Below are 20,331 nucleotides of genomic sequence, written 5' to 3' on the forward strand. Positions count from 1 at the left end.
ATTCTTTCAAGTTTTATTCTTATTTTCTTTTTAAGAATTTTTTGGTAATATTATTAAGTTAATATTTTACTCACTTTATTATTTCATTTTTATAAAATTTTTTTTTTAATAAAAATTAAGATATAGTATGGGAAAAAATTAATTCAAGAAACAAAAAAAAAATATTTACACACATATATAATATGAAGAAAAAAAATATTACATGCATATTTTTTATTACCATTGCTATTTTATAATTTTCATTTAAAGTCTAAAAGGCGAATATATATGATATTGGGATGAATGTATGTTGCATACACATGCATAGATATGTAATATATATATTTACGTTTATTCGTTTATTTTCTTAAATGCACATACATATATATATTGTAGAAACAACTGTATACTCAATTAATATTTTCTCTCCTTACATTTTTGTATTATGTTGTATAATTATGATATCCATTTTATTCAAATTTAATATATACTGTTAAAATTTAACATACTTTTATATTTTTTTACATATTTTTATTCTTCACTCTTTTTATTTCCCTACTCTTTTGCCATTTTTTAAATTATTATTTTTTTTTTTTTTGCAATATTCTGACTTCTTATACATTCAATCTACATAATTTTATTTAAATAAGCATAACTATGTATGCACATTGAAACATGTTTAATACTATGCACATTTTTCTTTGGATAATAAAAAGAATAAACATTATAAATGTATAAATATTATAAATGTTATAAATATTATAAATGTTATAAATATTTTTGTATAATCCTAAATACCCCATTACCAAATTCGTTTATCTACTAGAATTTTCTATTTTACATAAAAAAAAAGAAAATACAATGTACCATATACAACTGGGAAACAATTAAAAAATGTAAAATAGAAAATAAACAAAAATTGTAATAATTAACATTACACATATTAATAGTTAGTACATAGATAATGGATCCATTCACACCAATTTGTTATTAAACTATCATTTTAAATCATGCCAAATATTTAAATTTACACTTTTTTCAGAAATTTGTATATCCATATATATATTCAAACATACAAATTTTTGGATTACCTTTTGTATATAAAAAAAATTCTACTAAATTATTCTCAATTCTATATAAATAAAACAACACATTGGACAAATAAAAAATTGTATATATTACATAATTTATTGTGTCTATACGCTTTCTATAAAATTAAGATCCTATAACTCAGAAAAAAACAATATTTTCATTTTTCGAACTTTTATATGTTTAACATCAGTTTTAAAAAAAAAAAAAAAAAAAAAAAAAAACTCTGAAAAAATATATATAATAAAATCAAATATACCATTTCAATATCACTTTATAAGAATAAACATCAGGTCTACTGTTGTAAATATATTTTTTTTAAATTATCATTTTGTTGTTTTTTCATGGCGTGATTCATTTTTTATTATTATATTCCCATTAAACTTTTTCAAAATTACATCTGGGGTATTTTGAAATAATATTTGTTTGATCTCTGTATATGATATGTCTTTAAAATGAAGATAATTTTCCATATCTAAAAATTGAATATTTTTAAAATTATTTAATTCACTTAAATTATTAATAGGCAAACTATAATTATCATTTAATTTTAAAGTTTTTATATTTGGAATAATTTCATAAAAATTTAAATTTTCAATAGGATTAGAAGATATATCTAACAATTCTAGATTTGGCAATTTATTTTTAAAACATATATTTTTAATATTATTATTAGACATATTCAATTTCTTTAATGATTCAGGAAAATATATATCAAGATTTTCAATATTGTTATAAGATAAATCAAGTTCTATAATATTTTTCATTTTTATATCTTTTATTATATTAATCGAGTTATGTGATATATTCATATATATACAATTTTTTAGATACATACTTTTTATTTCATCTAAATTATTTATTAAATTGTAAGATATATCTAAAAATAATATATTATCTAGTTTATATAAATTTGATATATTTTCAATTTTATTATGAGACATATCTATATATTTTAAATACATATATTCTATTATCTCTTTTGGTATATATTCTATATTTTTATAACTACAATTTAAGTTACTAAATGCATATCCTTCACCATTTAATGTCTTTTCGATATCTGACAAACCTTCCTTTATAACATCTAATAATTTATTTTTATTTTCCATCTCTTCATTAAAATTTTTACTATCCACACATACATTATTATTATCTATTATTTTATTAGAATCATTTTCCAATAAATCAATTTCTTCCTTTTTCATATCTTCACTACTTCTACATTTTTCACTTTCCATTTTCACTAAATTTGTTTTAATATTTTGTAAACTTTGATAAAAATTTATAACATTCTATATATGTTTTCTCACTTTATTTTACCTTTTTTTTTTTACCTTTTTTTTTGATTCGGAAAAAAATGTCTATCCCTATTTTCAAAAATACTTTTTTTTTTTTTTTCATTCACTTCTCATAAAATTTCTTGTCTCATTTTATCATCCCTTCTATTTTTACACTTTAAATTTTTATTTTAATTGTGCGTATTCCTTTATCATTTTTTTTTTCCTCATTTTTTCCCCTGTCAATAAACAAATCCACAATGAGAATATAAAAATAGGGAAGATGCGAAAAAAAATAATGTGCAGGAAATTCGTAAAAAACTACTAATTATAGCTATTTTTAATAAATCATCATTTATCTTTTTATTCTTTCCCAATTATCTACGAAACTAACATTTTATCATCAGTTGAGCTTGTTATAAATATATATACATATATATATTATTTGTCTCCTTACTTATATTCATCTAATTATATATATATATATATATATATATATGTACAACGCTTAATAAATATGCAAACAAAATCAAATAATGCAAACTATTTTAAAAGTTAAAAATGTGTAGGCCCCAATAGTAGACTTGAACCATTAGAAGAAAGAAACGTTCAAATATGTAAAAATTGTGAATAAAAATATATTTTTTTAAAATTATAAAACCATGAAATATCGAGATAAACATGAGTATTCATATGTTTAATTTGATTAAAACAATTGGCTATATAAAAATTGTATTTCTTGATATGGCTTTTCATTTGGTTAAATGGTTGTATATATACACAAGCACACACATGTATGTGAATAAATAATCGTTCAAATAATCGTTCAAATAATCGTTCAAATAATCGTTCAAATAAATAATTGCCCAAATAAATAATATTCATTCAATCATTTTTTTGTGACTGTTCTCAACTTTTTACATTTTATTCAATAATTTCCAACATTCAACCTTTTAAATATTCAAAAAAGTAATCATAAAAATTTAAGATCAATTTTTTTATTTTTATTAAAAAAAATAATTTAGTCTCTCAAAACTTTTGTGTCTATTTTAGATTTTTCTCTTCATTGTAATAACTAAAAGAGTAACTTGAATGAATGTATGTGTATTCCTTTTTTTCCGTTTTTTTTCCGTTTTTTTTCCGTTTTTTTTCCGCTTTTTTTTCCGTTTTTTTTCCGTTTTTTTTCCGTTTTTTTTCCGCTTTTTTTTCCGTTTTTTTTTTCGGCTTTTTTTCGTTTTGTTCTGTTTCAATCTCCTGTACCCTTTCTATTTATATATAGAAATAAACATATTAATTTAAATCTTAGTGTATATAGAGATATAATTTTTCAAGTTTATTTTTATTTAATTTCTACATTATGTATTTTTTTTTTTTTTTAAATTGCACCCCTTTTATGTTACCCTTTATTAATACCCACACCTCACAAAAAAAATATGCATACATATATATATATATACTCATATATATATGAATATATATTTAATTAAATAAGCATTTTGACAAAATAAGTCAAGTAGCATAATTAAAAAAATATAAAAATAAAAATACTACTATGTTATATATTCCTTTTGCAAACAAAATAACAAAACTTGCAGTTACATAAAATCATTATAATAATATGTCATACTGTATAAATATACCACAAGCATAATTACATACATAAAAAATTTTAATTTATAGATACAAATAAGTTATAATTCTCATTTTTGTTTATATATTTATTATTTTTTTTTTTTTCATTTGTACTTTTGTTTATTATTTTTTTTGTCCCTTTGTGTCCATGATCTTATTAAATAAACCTTTAATTAAAATAACAAACATCAAAAAAATTAAACACACAATTTTGTTAATCTGAACATCCATAATTATAAATAAATATAAATAAACAATAATAACCATAAATATATATACATATATATTCTTAGGCATATATTTTTTTATGTCATCTTTTTGTTTTTTTTATATCTATAATTCAAGAGTTTAACGCACACATAATTCAATGTGCTAGTTTACAACCATTTGTTTTTTTTTTCGTCTATTTAGTTTGTAACCATATTATTAAAATTGTTTTTTTTTTTTTTTTTTTCTCGTAAAAAAATGGATATAAATAACCCCTGGAATAGATATTCTATATTGAATTATTTGAAGGATGAATTTTTATTGATTTATAAAAAAATGGAGAATATAATAAGAATAATATGCAATAATTATATATGTTATTTTATTAAAAATTTAAAATATTTAAAAGACACACACACATTTTTATTCTACATAATATTGCTCAATGTCTCTATTTTAATTTTTTTATGTTTCTTACTATTTAAATATATGCTTCAAAATAAAAAAAATAATAACCAAAATAAACATCCCGATGTTGCATATAGTAGCAACGGAAATCAATATATAATGAAAAAAAACTACCCAAGAAAAGAAACATACAGAAAAAAAAAAAATGACGAAATATCTAAATTTAAAGAGGAAAAATTCGAATCTCTTCAAACATTAATAGACACAAAAAATTATAATATACAAAATATAAATGATCAAAGTGAGCCAAGTGAATATTATTCTAACAATAATAAAAAAAAAGCTACAGAAAAAAAAAATGCAGAAAAAAAAAATACAGAAAAAAAAATAACAGAAAAAAAAACGACAGAAAAAAAAACATTAAATAAAAAAAATAAGAAAGAAAATTATTCTCTTGATGATTTATCGTTAACCCAATCATTTCCATTGTCTTATTTGTCCTCCATAAATATGGACGTAAAAAGGACCCGAAGAAGAAGTAAACGAGGAAAAGAAAAAGAAGAAAATCAAAAAAAAACCAAAGACAAAATCGAAAAAGAAATCATAATTTATTCTGAAGATCAAAAAAAACAGCCAAAATCTAAAAGATCCATTTCAAAAAAAAAAAGTATACCCAAAAATGATGAAAATTATGAAAATGATGAAAATGATGAACGCCCACGTAGTAGGTTAGTAATATTTTTTAATTTTATTTATTATAAAATTTCTATACATTCAATATAAAGTTTTTTTTTATTCTGAAATATATTATATTCATATCATAAACTATGGTAGTATATTTTCTCCTAACAATTATCATACTCACTGCTTTATTTTTTTCCCACTTATAGGAGCCGAAAACCACGAAAAAGATAATTGAAGGAAATATGTGAAATAGTAACACTAAAACAAATACACATGCACACAAATATATCCTAGATTTTCGAAAATTGTCACCTTATTTACTATTTAAGTGTGAAATTAAGAATGCATATATAATATACATTTCTTTTGTTAATTTTTTTGAAATAACACATTTGCATAATTGTGTATTCAATTTTTTCATTAAAATTTCAGTATAATCATATGTTATATATACATGCATATTTATTCTTTATATTTGAGTAGTAATTTGTTTTGCCATCATTATAAAAAATGTATATATACATATATATGTGTATTTTATTTTATAATTCAATAAAATAATTATGTTGTTAATATTTTCCTTTTGTCATTCATTGTATATTTTTTTATAGTTTTTCCTATTTTATTTATTTATTTTTTTTTTTTTTTGTTCTTTTGAACCTATTTGTGTTTACTATTTTTTTTATTTCATTTTATTTATCAAAATTTGTATAACATCAAAATATATTTTGGGATATATATATTTACAATTTTGACAACTACCATTTTATATTTAATTATTTATTTTTGTTCCCATATAAATACATAAATTATGTTTCACAAACATTGCCGAAATTTTAAAAATATATAGAAATGTTATTTTTTAAATTATTAGTTTTTTCGAGGAGAAAAATAATATACTACTAAATAATATTATATAAATATATATCTAATTATTTTTGTATTACATTAATTTTTTAAATCTTAAGAGTATATATTATTTTTTTCTTCTTTTTCTTTAATCTGGATCGAAAAATAATTTACTATTTTTATAATTTCCCAATAACACAAACACATTATACTATTATTATCACCCCGATATACTAAACGGTTTTATTTATAAATTAAAAAAAAAAATCAAAAATCAAAAAAAAATAATTACCCTACTTTTTTCCATTTTTTTTTTTGTTTGATCCCTCAACCCTATCATAATTTACTTTTTTTCATATCTAATTCAATATTTTTTTAATTTACAAAAGTCAAAAAAAATAATAATAATGATAAATTTCCGCTAATTTCTAAAAAATAAATAATATAACATATAAAATTTATTTGTATATTTATCATTTTAAACTAAAACCAAAATATTGATCATTGTCTGTTTTCTGTCTAATTCCTTCCGTCATTTTTTTATAATTTTTTTTTTTTGTTACCAAATTAAAAAGAAATAAATTTGAAAATTTAACCATCCAATATTCCACTAAACTGGGGCTCTAAAAAAAGCAAGACAAAGAGAAAAAAGAGAAACAAAACAAAGCGAAAAAAGAGAAACAAAACAAGGGGGTACTACAGTTTATTGGCGAACAACTACAATATATGTTAAATCTGAAAACAGATGCAACTACTATTTAAATATGCATGATTATACTAATAAACAAACAGATGCTTATATGCATTTATATATCATCGTAACGTATGTACAGTTATTTTATACTAAACTAATCATATTTTTTTTAATATAAATTGACATATAATTAAAAGATGGAAAATAATTCAGAAGAATATGATGCTTTAGCAGAGTATAGAAATATTAATAAAAAAAAATATGAAGATAGAATAATGAAAGAAAATGAAGAATTAGAAAAAGAAAGAATACAAGAAGAAATGAATGAAAAAATTCAAAATGAATATAATTATAAACAATTACAAATAGAAAAAGATAGAGAATATTCTATGCAATATTATAATGCAATAAATAACATCAACCCATCTAATAATATACAAACTAATTATGGTTCTATTGTATTAAATAATTATACAGAAAGATTAATAAATCCTTCAAATTACAGGTATCAAGAAAATGATATAACACAAAATTTGTTAAATAATTCAGAACAACCATCCTTTTTTAATAGAATAAGATATTCCTTTTTTTCAAAGTAAAAATATATTTATATTTATACACATTATTTTTATCTTTTCCTCTCTTCGTTCCTCTAATTTTCACATTTTATTAATAATTTTTTTTTTTTTTTTTTTATTCTCAGTAACAATGTTCCGATTTTCGGATGCAGTAAAATGCAACTAATTTTTAATATTTGTCTTTTATTTCTTATCATTTTTATTATTGTTATCTTTGCTTGGGGTTAGGATAGAAAAACATTTGCAATAATACTTTATTTTTTTATAATTATTTCACACACATTTTTTATAGCTATTTCACACACATTTTTTTTTATAGATATTTCACACACATTTTTTATAGTTATTTCATACACATTTTTTTTATAGCTATTTCATACACATTTTTTTTTATAGCTATTTCATACACATTTTTTTTTATAGCTATTTCATACACATTTTTTTTTTTATAGCTATTTCATACACATTTTTTTTTTATAGCTATTTCATACACATTTTCTTTATAGCTATTTCATACACATTTTTTTTTTATAGCTATTTCATACATATTTTTTTACAGCTATTTCATACACATTTTTTTATAGCTATTTCATACACATTTTTTTTTTATAGCTATTTCATACACATTTTTTTTATAGCTATTTTATACACATTTTTTTTATAGCTATTTCATACACATATTTTTTTATAGCTATTTTATACACATATTTTTTTATAGCTATTTTATACATATTTTTTTACAGCTATTTCATACATATTTTTTTATAGCTATTTCATACATATTTTTTTACAGCTATTTCATACATATTTTTTTATAGCTATTTCATACGTATTTTTTTACAGCTATTTCACACATATTTTTTTACAGCTTTTTCATACATATTTTTTTATAGCTATTTCATACATATTTTTTTACAGCTATTTCATACATATTTTTTTATAGCTATTTTATACATATTTTTTTATAGCTATTTTATACATATTTTTTTATAGCTATTTCATACACATTTTTTTTATAGCTATTTCATACACATTTTTTTACAGTTATTTCATACACATTTTTTTACAGTTATTTCATACACATTTTTTTACAGTTATTTCATACACATTTTTTTTATAGTTATATCATACATATTTTTTTATAGTTATATCATACATATTTTTTTATAGTTATATCATATATGTTTTTTTTTGTTTTAATCGATTTTGCATTTACCATTTTATTAGAATGTTTAAATTTTTTCAAAAAAAAAAAAATAATTATTATCACTATTTTAAGTAAAATTATGAAAGTAATAAAAAAAAAATAATGTTTTGTACATACATTCAAAAGGTGTATTCTTATTTAAAACTTTTTTATATTTAAATTAATTGAAAAAAAAAAAACAATATATTATGTTTTTTATTTATAAGAAAACAACGTTGAGAACATAGAAAAGAAAAAAAATATATATTCTCTAAAAAAAAATATAAAATAAATATCAATAATATTGTCCTTTTTTTTTGTCTTCCTTTTTATAATCATCTAAATTCAAATAAAATTCATACAATTATAAAACCAATTACACTTTTGTTTATTAATTTAATAAAATGAATATATCTTTAATTTTTTTTTTGGCATTTCTTTTTGTTCTATCTTATCCATTAAATGCAGAAAAAAATAATCCTGGCTTTTGCCAAAAAACTCATCGAGGAATTTTGAAATACCGACAAAAAAAAGTATTCAAAAAATATACAAACATAGAATACCATATTACTATACACATTAATTAAAATTCAATTCATGTTTATTTATTAAAATATTTTTTCGAAAATTTGAATTCTATATATTTGATAGGGGAAAAATGATTTTATTACTCTATCAGCTATTTTGAAAACTGATACCCTAGAGTTATACAAGTAATGAACATATACGTACATATATAATTTACGTAAAAATGTTTTATTCTATATCACAAAACATAAACTCCAACAACATATTTAATATCATCTTTTATATTTACATTTGTATATCATTTAGAGGATCAAAATTATTTGATAAAATAAAATTATCTGAAATTATAGCGCCTCTTGAAATATTTTCAACAAATTCTGAATGCTTAGTTGCTAATATTAGTAAGTATATTGCCATTAGCAAACTAAAGAAATAAAAAATAAACCCTATTTGTACAAATTTTCAATGTATATATATATATATATATATATATATATATATATATATATAATATATATTTATTATTTACTTCCCTATTTATATACATACACAAATTCGCCTTTCCTTTTTAGTTAACAAAGATTCCGTTATGCTTTGGTTATAAAATAAGAAATCATAAATTTAATATTTATTTAAAAAAAAAATTATTATTTTATACTGTTTATACATATTTTTTTTTCACTATCATGTAACAATTTGTTTAATTTTAATTTCATAGTTGTAACACAGAAGAGTGTCTAAACAATTGGGTATCCTATAAATTTTAAAGGGGTTTAACAGCCCATGCATATATAAAGACATAAATTTGATATATATACATACTATATGCTAATATTACCTTATATGTTCATATTTTTCCATAAAATTATAATAACACAAGCAAAATTTTTAATGTTTTTCAATTTTAGTGGATATTCATAACAAAACAAATAATTTGCTTAAACCAAGGGGAAATGAGAATAGAAAATGATGACACAACAATTGAAGACCAACAATATAAAGTAAATAAAAAAAAAACAAAATAAAAATAATAACAATTATTATTTTTATTATATATTTATGCTTTACATATTATTACAAATAAATATTATTTTATTAAAAATTTTAGATTTTAAACAACGAAAATTTAGATGACATTGCCATTGATATACAAGACAATCTAGAGGACCTTACAAATGGCATGACAAAAAAAAAAAAAAAAAAAACAATTATATAACACAAAATAATTATAATTCATAATATTTCACATAAATATTTTTTTATTCATTTTTTAGTTTCCATAAAAGCAGAAGCATAGAAAGCAACATATTATAAACCTATATATATTTTATATTTTTTTGTTTTGCTTTTTCATAACATAGTTTAAATTTTTTTATTTTATATTCTTACTATATATAATATTCATATGTACAAAGGAGACATATATATATATATATATATATAATCGTTGTCAAAAATAATACCATTTAATTATCACATATATCTCTTGAAATAAGAAACTCGTAAAACACAATAAATACATATTTATAAAAAATACATATTTATTAAGTCTCATTAAACAGTTGAAATACAACTATCACTTTTTGATATTTATAAGAATATATATACATGTATAATATATTTTTTTTATATTACCCATTTAAAAATATTTAAAAAAAAAATTATATTTTTTATTTAAAAATACTAATGTTGTTGTTAAACAAATGATAGATAATTAAATAATAATATATGCATATCCATACATGCTAACAAAATAATAAATGAATAATTAACGGATATAATATTGCTATTTCAAAAATGTACATATTTCAAAATAAAAATCCACAAATTTAAAAAGAACAAAAAAAAATTTCATAAATATGTTCACCCATTTTTTACCCATAATGTAGGTGGTATTATATTTATATCGTTATTTTATAATTAAAAAAATATAGTAATAAAAATATAGTAATAAAAATATAGTAATAAAAATATAGTAGTAAAAAATATAGTAATAAAAAATATAGTAATAAAAAATATAACAATGAATATATATAGTAATAAAAAATATAATAATGAATATGTATAGCAAAATAATGAGGAACCATATTGGAAATGCATATTTGTGTTATTTTCGCTAGCATCATAATTTTTTGAAATCGCTTTTTAAACATTGATATTCTTATTAATACAACCACATTTGTTTTACATATTAAATTTTTTTAAGTTTATTTAATTGGTTTGGCTAGTTTCTTTTTGTCTGTTTTCTTTGTACCCTTCCCTAGATTATACATTTTAAAAGAACAATGGAAAATGATATAAATATATTAACAAAGGAAATTTTAATTCAGTTTGTAAACCATGAGAATAAAAGTACGGGACCTGTGATCAATGTACCACTAAGTATAACAAAAGATAATTTAGATGAATTAATAAATGACCTTAAAAAAAAAAATGAAGATTTTATTGAAGATGATTCAGAAGATATTAATTATTCTTTTATGATTAATGATAAATTGCCATTAAAAAATAATTTATATGAATCAATAAAAAATAATAATATTAGTAGTGAAGATATATTATCAATAAAATATTTTCCTTTAAACATTTTTAAAGTCAAAAAAATTAGTAATTGTAATTCTACATTGCCTGGTCATACAAATTCTATACTATGTTTAGCTTTTAGTCCAAATAGTTCACATTTAGCTACCGGGTCAGGTGATAATACAGTTAGACTATGGGATATTAATACTCAAACTCCTATTGCAACTTTAAAAGATCATACTGATTGGGTATTATCTGTTTTATTTTCACCAGATAATAAATTTTTAGCAACAACTGGAATGGATAAAAATGTTTGTATATATGATACACATACTGGAAAATTATTAAATATATTAACAGGTCATAAAAAAGAAGTAACTACTTTATGTTTTGAACCATTGCATTTACTAAAAGAAACCAACATCAAAAAAAATATTCCTGAAAAAAAAAAACAAAAAAAAGAACAACATGAACCACCAAATGATAAAGATAATCAAATAAAAAATGGAAACCAGGAACAATTAAATATTAATCAAAATGAAAATGGTACAAATGGTACAAATGCTGCAAATGTTGCAAATGGTACAAATGCTTTACCTGATAATAATCCACCTGAACAGTCAGGTGAAATACAGGAAGAAAATGAAAACAAATCAAAAATTGATAAAATCAAAAAAAGGAAAAAAACAGAAATTCCAAACCAAAATCAATCAGAAACTATTATAGAAACTAAATCAAAAGATTGTTATTATATAAATAGTAGATTAGCAAGTGCTGGAAAAGATGGAAGTATAAGAATTAATAATATTCTTAGCAATAGTGTGGATAAAATATTAACAGGACATACAAATACTATAACATGTATATTATGGTCAGGTGTAAATGAAAAAAATAGCAGAATTTATAGCAGTTCAAGAGATACAACTATTAAAATATGGAATGTATATAATAGTACATTAATTTATGACTTTAAAGGCCATAAACATTGGGTAAATACTTTATCAATTAATTCTGAACGAATTTTAAAAAACGGTATATATAATTTAGACACTATAATAAATAAAATAGATATAGAAAACCATATTAATAAAAGTAAAAATATTTATAATAATTTTTTAAAAAATCAAAATCATGAAAAATTAGTAAGTGGATCAGATGATGGTACATTACATTTAATAGAATGCTTAAAAAATGATAAATATAAAACAACCAGATTATTAGGTCATCAAAAACCCGTTATACATACACAATTTTCTCCAAATGGAAAATTTATTGCCTCATCATCTTTTGACAAAAGTATAAGAATATGGTCAGGCATAGATGGAACATATTTAGCTGTTTTTAGAGGTCATGTCGGACCCGCTTATAAAATTGCATGGTCGATTGACAATAATTATATTATTTCATGTAGTCAAGATAGTACTTTGAAGTTATGGCGAATTAATCATTTAGTTCCTCTTTTAAAAAAAAAAGAAGAAAATGGTGACCAACCAAAAAGCGACCCAAAAAATGACCAAAAAAATGACCAAAAAGATGACCAAAAAGATGATCAAAAAGATGACCAAAAAAATGACAATAACGATCATGCAAATAATCAAGAGGATGGTGAAGAAAAAAAAAAAAAAAAAGAAAAGGAAAAAAACGATAAAATAAAAAGCAAAATTAAAACATTACTCGTAGATTTACCAGGACATTCAGATGCTGTATATGCCATTGATTGGTCAAATGATGGGAAATTTGTGGCATCTGGTGGAAAAGATAAAGTTTTAAAAATATGGTCTCATTAAATTGAGAAAATTGATCGATTATATTTTTATATGCTTTCATCTATGCACTTGTATATATATATATATACATGTGCATCTTGGTTTTTAAAATTCATTCTTTTTTTTTTTCAATTAAAAATATATTTGTAAATCTTTACTTTGTTTTGTTCATTTTATAAACTCACTTTTTAAAATTATATTTTTTTAATAATTAACGTTTAATTAAATGTTGAATTTTATTCCGAAATTTATCTATTCACATTATCTTATACAACTAAATGTGAAATAGCTTATAAAATTTGGTCTCCCATTTCTTTGTGTTCATATAGCAATGCTGATAACAACTCTAAATGTTTTCTGAAAAATAATGCAAAACAAAAAATGTACACATATATATATAATACATATAAAAAGGGATAAATTATGTTAAAATATTTCACTATATGATTTTCCGTACTTTTCCATATTTTTTAGAGCTTCCATTCTATCTTTCATAAAATTCTCATCCTTTTCATAATCCTAAATTAAACAAAAAATTATGTCATAAATATGGCTAGCAGATAATAACCACATGTACAAATAAGACAAGAATTAATAAAACATAGTCAACATTTTTTTTTAATTTAATCTGAAAAATTTACACTTATAGATTTATAATCCATATAAACTTCTTCATCTGAAATTAGCCAATAAGATAAAAGTAAAAAAGTAAAAAAATAAAAAAATAAAAAAATAAAAAAATAATGTATGTTTAAATTGGATATACGTTTAAATTCACATGTTAGAACACAACTAAGGTTACAAAATAAACACATCACTAAAATAGATACCTAATAGTTCTTTCCCATTTCGTAAGTTAGATAATTTATCCTTGACAATTTGTATTTTATCACGATGGAATCTAGTATAATATATATGAAGAAATAAAACGGTAATGAAAACCCGAATGCTTATAGCACAATTTAATACCTTGCATAAATATCAAATCTGATCTAATTAGTCAAATTATTTATTTATTTTTTTTATTGATATATAGAAAAGGCTATAAAACTATACATATATACATATATATACATACATATATGTGCATATTCATACGTGTCTAATAATTTTCCATTTTTGCAAACTATTCCTACCTTTCATAAATGCTCAAAATTTTCTTAGGTTTTTTTTTTTCACCTATTTATCAAAGTATAAATATTTTTCAACCATATAAAAAAAGAAAAAAAAGTCGACAAATAGCAATACCAATATACATCCATTTGTATTTTCACATATAATGAAATAACAAATTAAGGGGTATACTTTTCTTTTTCCCAGAAAAATTATTTGCTAAATTATTTTTCCTGATTTTAATAAATTAAAATATGCATATGAGAATAAATTTGTCTTTTTTTATTATTTTTTTTGTCTTTTTTTTCTAACTTCTTATTAACTGGTGGCTCTTCTTGTTTTTTTTTGGTAGACTGAATTTTTTCCATTATAAACTAAAAAGAAAAAAATATATATGTGCATATTTATTAGAATTATTTTATAATGAGGCAATTGGCATATGAGTAAGGAACGACATCTTCGAAACCTTCATCATCTACTTTCTTTATCTTACTGATATGTCTTTTAAATTCAAGTGAACATTTGATTTTATATTTGTGTTATGCCAATCAGGAATTTCCTAATTAATATTTTTTAAAAATATACGAGGCAAAATGGATAATACATGTATGTATATGTTTGCAATATATGAAAAACTCAATAAATTGATAGGGGAATATAATAATACAAAACCACATCCACGTATTTGTGCACTTACTTTATCATTGTCGTAATTTTCATCTACGCAAAAACATGGTTTCGCTGTTTCGCATATATAACAGTATTCATATTTCACAATTCCAGTAGTATTTTTCTTAAAAATACAAAAAATTCAAAATTTATAATGATATATATATTTCGACACGTGTAAACATAATGTGTTTCTCTTACTAGAAAATTATATTATTATTTTTTTTTATCTTATATTTTTGGGACTTTTAAAAACAAACCTCATTACTCCGATGTTGTGCCGAAAAATCCAAATATTCCTCATCGGCTAATTGATAGCCCTGTTTGATATTTCCTTCACTTCTTCCACTTCTTTCATTCTTTTCATATTCACTTTTATTGGACTCATTCGTACATCTTAAGTTTGCCAATCTTTCTATGCTGCTTGTATTTTCTTTACTAAAATTATTATAGCCTTTGAAAACAGGGTCGAATAATTCATTCCTCGAATCTATCACAGTATTTTTATGCACCTTATTGGGGTTTTCTCTATAATTATTTTTGGAAACCTCATATAAATAGTGGTTATTATAAGCATTTTCCACAGTATTATTTCGTACTTTTTCATTTTGTATATATTTTTTTTTCAAGTTAAATTTATTCTTATCGAAAACAGCTTGTTTTATTCTTTCTGTTGAAACACAAATAAAATTAAAAGACAATTATAAATGGTCTCTAAATAAATGAGCAAATAGTATAATATAAATTTTTCAAAAAATAATCATACTATATTCTGACAATGTATTCATTTCATCATACAATTTATCTTTTCTTTTTAAATCTTATATATTAATTATAATTTTTTAAAATAATAATTAAAAGTTTCCCTTATATACACCATGTGGCACTTAAATAGACAGACAAAAAATATCCAAAATATATATAACATACAAATCATAAAATAGACTTAAAAGCAAATATAATTTTTTTTTTTTTTTTTTATTTTATTCCTTTATTTATTAAAGCTAATTCTTAATTCCCTTTTTTATATATATATAATATTTTTTAAAAAGAGACCTTTAAATACTTTTTTTAAATTCATACTCTATATCACACACACATAAATCCATATATTAAATTTTATTATCACTGAATTAATTAAGATATAAAATATTATCTTTAATTTAATTATTCTTTTTACTCATCAAACAAAACTGTCATTATATGGAGAGCTAACCGAAAACCTTGTCAAATAACAATAATATGAATGTTCATGAAATTGTAATGATAATATGAATGTTCATAAAATTGTGATGATAATGATGATAAACCATTTCCATTACCATTTTCATTGCCATTTTTCAAACCATAAACTTTCCAGTATTTATAAAATGGTCGTTCAAATTATGAGAAAAAGTGAAACGGAAGAAAAAGCGATTTTATCTGTTAATTGAAAAATAACCATTCACATTATAGAGACCTTCCTTATTTTTGTATAAAATTTTGGGGGAAAATTATTTTAAATATATTTTTTGTAACTATGTGATGAAATATGTATACATATATATATACTCCAATTATTATGAATTCATTTATTTTTCGTCATTTTAGCTTTTATATGTAAAATATTTTCACCCTTATAATATTTCTGATCAGTTTAATAATATTTTTAAATGTATATTCCTACAAACATTTAAGTTATAAAATTATATGCAATGCACATATATATCATAATAATATTTACGCTTAAAATCGATAAGCAATAAGACTATAAATTTATATAATACATACATTTTCTGTTTACAACATATTACTATATAGGTGTTGATTTTTACATAAACATGAATAAAATTCCAATTTAAATTAGATATTTCAATGAATTAATTTTTCAAAATTCTTCCTATTATTTTATATATATTTTTTATTATTTTTATTTTTTTTATACTTTCTATTTTTATAGCCATATTTTTTTTTTTTTTTTTTTTTTTTTGGCTTTTTTTAAATGGGCTAGCCAACTTATCACCATCCCATTCCCCTTCATCTTTCAATTGTATCTCCAAATTTATTATTATGAATAATATTTTATAGACTATCAATATGTGGAATTATATTTTTGGATATATGATGAATCCATAAATTTAATATGGAACATATAGTTATATATTATATCACCAAATTAAAACTCTTTCACTATTGTTTTATAACTTTTTTTTTGTTACCAAAATTTATTAATACAAAATGATAAGCCATGAACTAGATTATCTTAAATACATAATTTATGATACATTTGGTCAGCGATGTAGTGAAATAATTGAACTCATTTTGCTTCATGGAAATAAATTGAGCATGAATGAAATAATTAATCTATCTAATTATGATTTTAGTATTATTAGGAATATAATTTTATGCTTGCTAATTCATAATATTTTAGATTTTCGAATTATTTATAACAAAACTATTGAATGTACTCACAATACCACAACACCAGATCATGGAAAAATCAATTATATTAGTATAGAGGATGAAAAAAAAAAGGAATATAATAAAAATACAGATAATATCTTATTTAAAAATGATCATGAAATTGAAAGAGAGAAAAAGCTAACCACAAATGTAGCAATAGATCCTGAAACTGAAATACATTTTTTATCTGATCTTGAAAATTATAAATATATAAAAGGTTGTAAATGCTCTTCATGTATATGCAAAATAAAAAGAGTAGAATATTATGTAATTATTAGAAATATTTATATTTTAATTAGATATTCTTCTATCCTATATTATATTCATCCAACATGTATAAAAAGTGTAGATACTCATGAATCTGAACATATAAATAATAAATCTTCACCATCAAATATTGTAACTACATCTACTGCTTCTAACAATTCAAATACTATTAAAAATATATCAACATCTTATAATATGACAAAATGTGGAAATTATAATTTTTTTACGACAAATATAATTTCTGACACACAGTCCATATATGATAATAATGATGTGAAAAAAGGTGGATCAAATTATAATATTAAATATTTTCCTGATAAATATAGAAACAATATTTATATAGAAGATGAAGAAGCGCAAAAAAATGATTTAATAAATTTTATTGAAAAAGTTATACTTATAAGGATAATAAAAAATGGTAGAATTACTTTAGATGATTGTTTGAAAAATATAAATCTTGATGAATATGTTGAAGTTTGTAAAAAGGATATATCCAATATTAGCAAAAATAAATTACGATTAATTTTTATACAATTGTTAAAAAAAAATATAATAAAAAAATGCAAACAATTTAATGAGCATATATGTGATAATAAAAATAATTCAGATGAAAATAATATTGCCTTTAATGCATCTCTTAATTATATTGACACATCTTTTGAAAACCCAGACAAACAAATTGCTTATACCTCTCATAAGCATATAAACAATATGCACAATATAAACAATATGCACAATATGAACAATATGCACAATGTAGATACGCCCTTTATAAGCCAACACAATAGCAACTATGATCTCTCAAACAAATCCAACGAGTATAATAACAATTATGAACAAAATCAAAACATAGAAAAAAAAAGAAATCATTATACAGCATCTCTTGGAAAAATTCAAAATGATATTCTAAATTTATCCGATTTTCATAATAACAATCTTAGCACGATCGAATCAAATAATGAATATAAAAAAACACAAATACAAAATTCTCCAAAAAAAAAATCAAAAACAAGTCGTAATCTCAATAATAACCAAACAAATCGTAATCTCAATAAAACTGAATGGGAAAATAATTTTTTTGATCAAAATTTAAAAAATGCTGACCAAAATTATTATCCAGCTAATAATATGGCTGAAACAAATGAAATTACCAATTTAATCACAAATAATAAAACATTAGAACATTTATATGAACAACCATATACAATGAAAAAAGAAATGTCTCAAAATAATATTATAGAATATCTTGATAATTCATATACTTATTTTCAAATAAATAGTGAAGTATTGACATATCTATATTTGAAACAAGAATGTTTTAATTTCATATCATATTATTATAATCTGAATGATATATCTAAATGGATTCTATTTTTTTTATTAAATAATGTTCAAATACATTATTCAGAAGATGATAATAAATATAATGATACTGTATCTTATTCTACTTATGAAAATATCGAAAAATATGTATATTCAAAATTAAAAACTAAAAAAATAAATATTGATAAAAATATCATTTTACAAAATTTAAATATATTAATAAAATATCCAGATCAATTAATCAGTGTAAGATATAATGATATAATTACATATGCAGCTGATTTTAAAAATATTAAATTAATTTATCAAAAAAAAATAACAACAAATATGATAGAAAATATGAATGGATTAGAAGCTCTTAGAATTTGGAATTTTCTTACTTATACACCTGATCAAAAATATAATGATGAAATTATTAGTGAAAATGTTTTAATCCCTTTAAATGATATAAGAAAAAAATTATATAATTTATTATATACAGGATATATTAAATGTCATGAATGTAATAATAATAATAATACTAAAACTTATATTAAACATTCACTTTCCTTTTCTTCAAATATATATTATACAAATAATCAAGTGAATGAAAATTTATTTATTGTGGCTAAAAATATATTTGTTAGAAAAAATTTTGAAAATAACGAAATCAATACATTACATAATAAATCAAATATATGTCTATCTGGATATGAACAAATAATTGATACTGATTTTACTTTCAATCAAAATAATAATATTCCTGAACAAACTGCAAAATCAAATTCGGAAAATTCAAATAACATTAGCTCAAATTTATATGAACCATTTGCCACATCCTCAAACCCCCCTGATAATCATCCCAATAATAATACCACTAATCGAAATGTTAATAAAAAAAAAAAAAAAATTATAACATTAACAGATAGAGAATATGCTGTAGATTATTTGGAGATAAGCCTAATCAACATTGACAAACTTATTTTTATATTTAATTCGTGAAATATATTCATCCTTTTTAGTAATACATACATATATATATACATTATATACGTGTGTATCTTCCTTGCTTTTCCTTTTTTTGTTAAAAAGTGTACTCAACACTATACATGCGGGATTGTATTCCCTTACATTT

General features: G+C 20.7%; 7 protein-coding genes across 7 annotated transcripts; 5 read left to right on the forward strand and 2 right to left on the reverse strand.

The window, feature by feature from the left end:
- Positions 1-1,394: 1,394 nt before the first annotated feature.
- Positions 1,395-2,309, reverse strand: PY17X_0904000 (leucine-rich repeat protein; the record flags this gene model as incomplete). Its single annotated transcript, XM_022955892.1, has 1 exon — positions 1,395-2,309. The coding sequence occupies one exon, from the start codon at positions 2,307-2,309 to the stop codon at positions 1,395-1,397; it is 915 nt and encodes a 304-aa protein (XP_022812110.1).
- Positions 2,310-4,445: 2,136 nt separating this feature from the next.
- Positions 4,446-5,510, forward strand: PY17X_0904100 (conserved Plasmodium protein, unknown function; the record flags this gene model as incomplete). The annotated part of the gene is made up of 2 exons (XM_022955893.1): positions 4,446-5,323; positions 5,486-5,510. The coding sequence occupies 2 exons, from the start codon at positions 4,446-4,448 to the stop codon at positions 5,508-5,510; spliced, it is 903 nt and encodes a 300-aa protein (XP_022812111.1).
- A 1,509-nt stretch (positions 5,511-7,019) lies between these two features.
- On the forward strand, positions 7,020-7,628 carry PY17X_0904200 (conserved Plasmodium protein, unknown function; the record flags this gene model as incomplete). The annotated part of the gene is made up of 2 exons (XM_718570.2): positions 7,020-7,417; positions 7,526-7,628. The coding sequence occupies 2 exons, from the start codon at positions 7,020-7,022 to the stop codon at positions 7,626-7,628; spliced, it is 501 nt and encodes a 166-aa protein (XP_723663.2).
- A 1,362-nt stretch (positions 7,629-8,990) lies between these two features.
- PY17X_0904300 (conserved protein, unknown function) lies at positions 8,991-10,411 on the forward strand (the record flags this gene model as incomplete). Its single annotated transcript, XM_022955894.1, has 8 exons — positions 8,991-9,119; positions 9,238-9,299; positions 9,421-9,515; positions 9,687-9,711; positions 9,833-9,863; positions 10,023-10,115; positions 10,223-10,292; positions 10,389-10,411. 8 exons carry the CDS (start codon positions 8,991-8,993, stop codon positions 10,409-10,411), a joined length of 528 nt encoding a protein of 175 aa, XP_022812112.1.
- A 988-nt stretch (positions 10,412-11,399) lies between these two features.
- PY17X_0904400 (uncharacterized protein) lies at positions 11,400-13,424 on the forward strand (the record flags this gene model as incomplete). The annotated part of the gene is made up of 1 exon (XM_725407.2): positions 11,400-13,424. One exon carries the CDS (start codon positions 11,400-11,402, stop codon positions 13,422-13,424), a length of 2,025 nt encoding a protein of 674 aa, XP_730500.2.
- A 269-nt stretch (positions 13,425-13,693) lies between these two features.
- Positions 13,694-15,973, reverse strand: PY17X_0904500 (conserved Plasmodium protein, unknown function; the record flags this gene model as incomplete). The annotated part of the gene is made up of 11 exons (XM_022955895.1): positions 13,694-13,760; positions 13,861-13,922; positions 14,045-14,079; positions 14,234-14,304; positions 14,540-14,582; positions 14,709-14,749; positions 14,829-14,890; positions 15,010-15,075; positions 15,214-15,309; positions 15,446-15,855; positions 15,952-15,973. The coding sequence occupies 11 exons, from the start codon at positions 15,971-15,973 to the stop codon at positions 13,694-13,696; spliced, it is 975 nt and encodes a 324-aa protein (XP_022812113.1).
- A 1,429-nt stretch (positions 15,974-17,402) lies between these two features.
- Positions 17,403-20,198, forward strand: PY17X_0904600 (uncharacterized protein; the record flags this gene model as incomplete). Its single annotated transcript, XM_725404.1, has 1 exon — positions 17,403-20,198. One exon carries the CDS (start codon positions 17,403-17,405, stop codon positions 20,196-20,198), a length of 2,796 nt encoding a protein of 931 aa, XP_730497.1.
- Positions 20,199-20,331: the final 133 nt, after the last annotated feature.

Source organism: Plasmodium yoelii (assembly GCF_900002385.2).
Source record: "Plasmodium yoelii strain 17X genome assembly, chromosome: 9".
Taxonomy (NCBI): Eukaryota; Apicomplexa; class Aconoidasida; order Haemosporida; family Plasmodiidae; genus Plasmodium; species Plasmodium yoelii.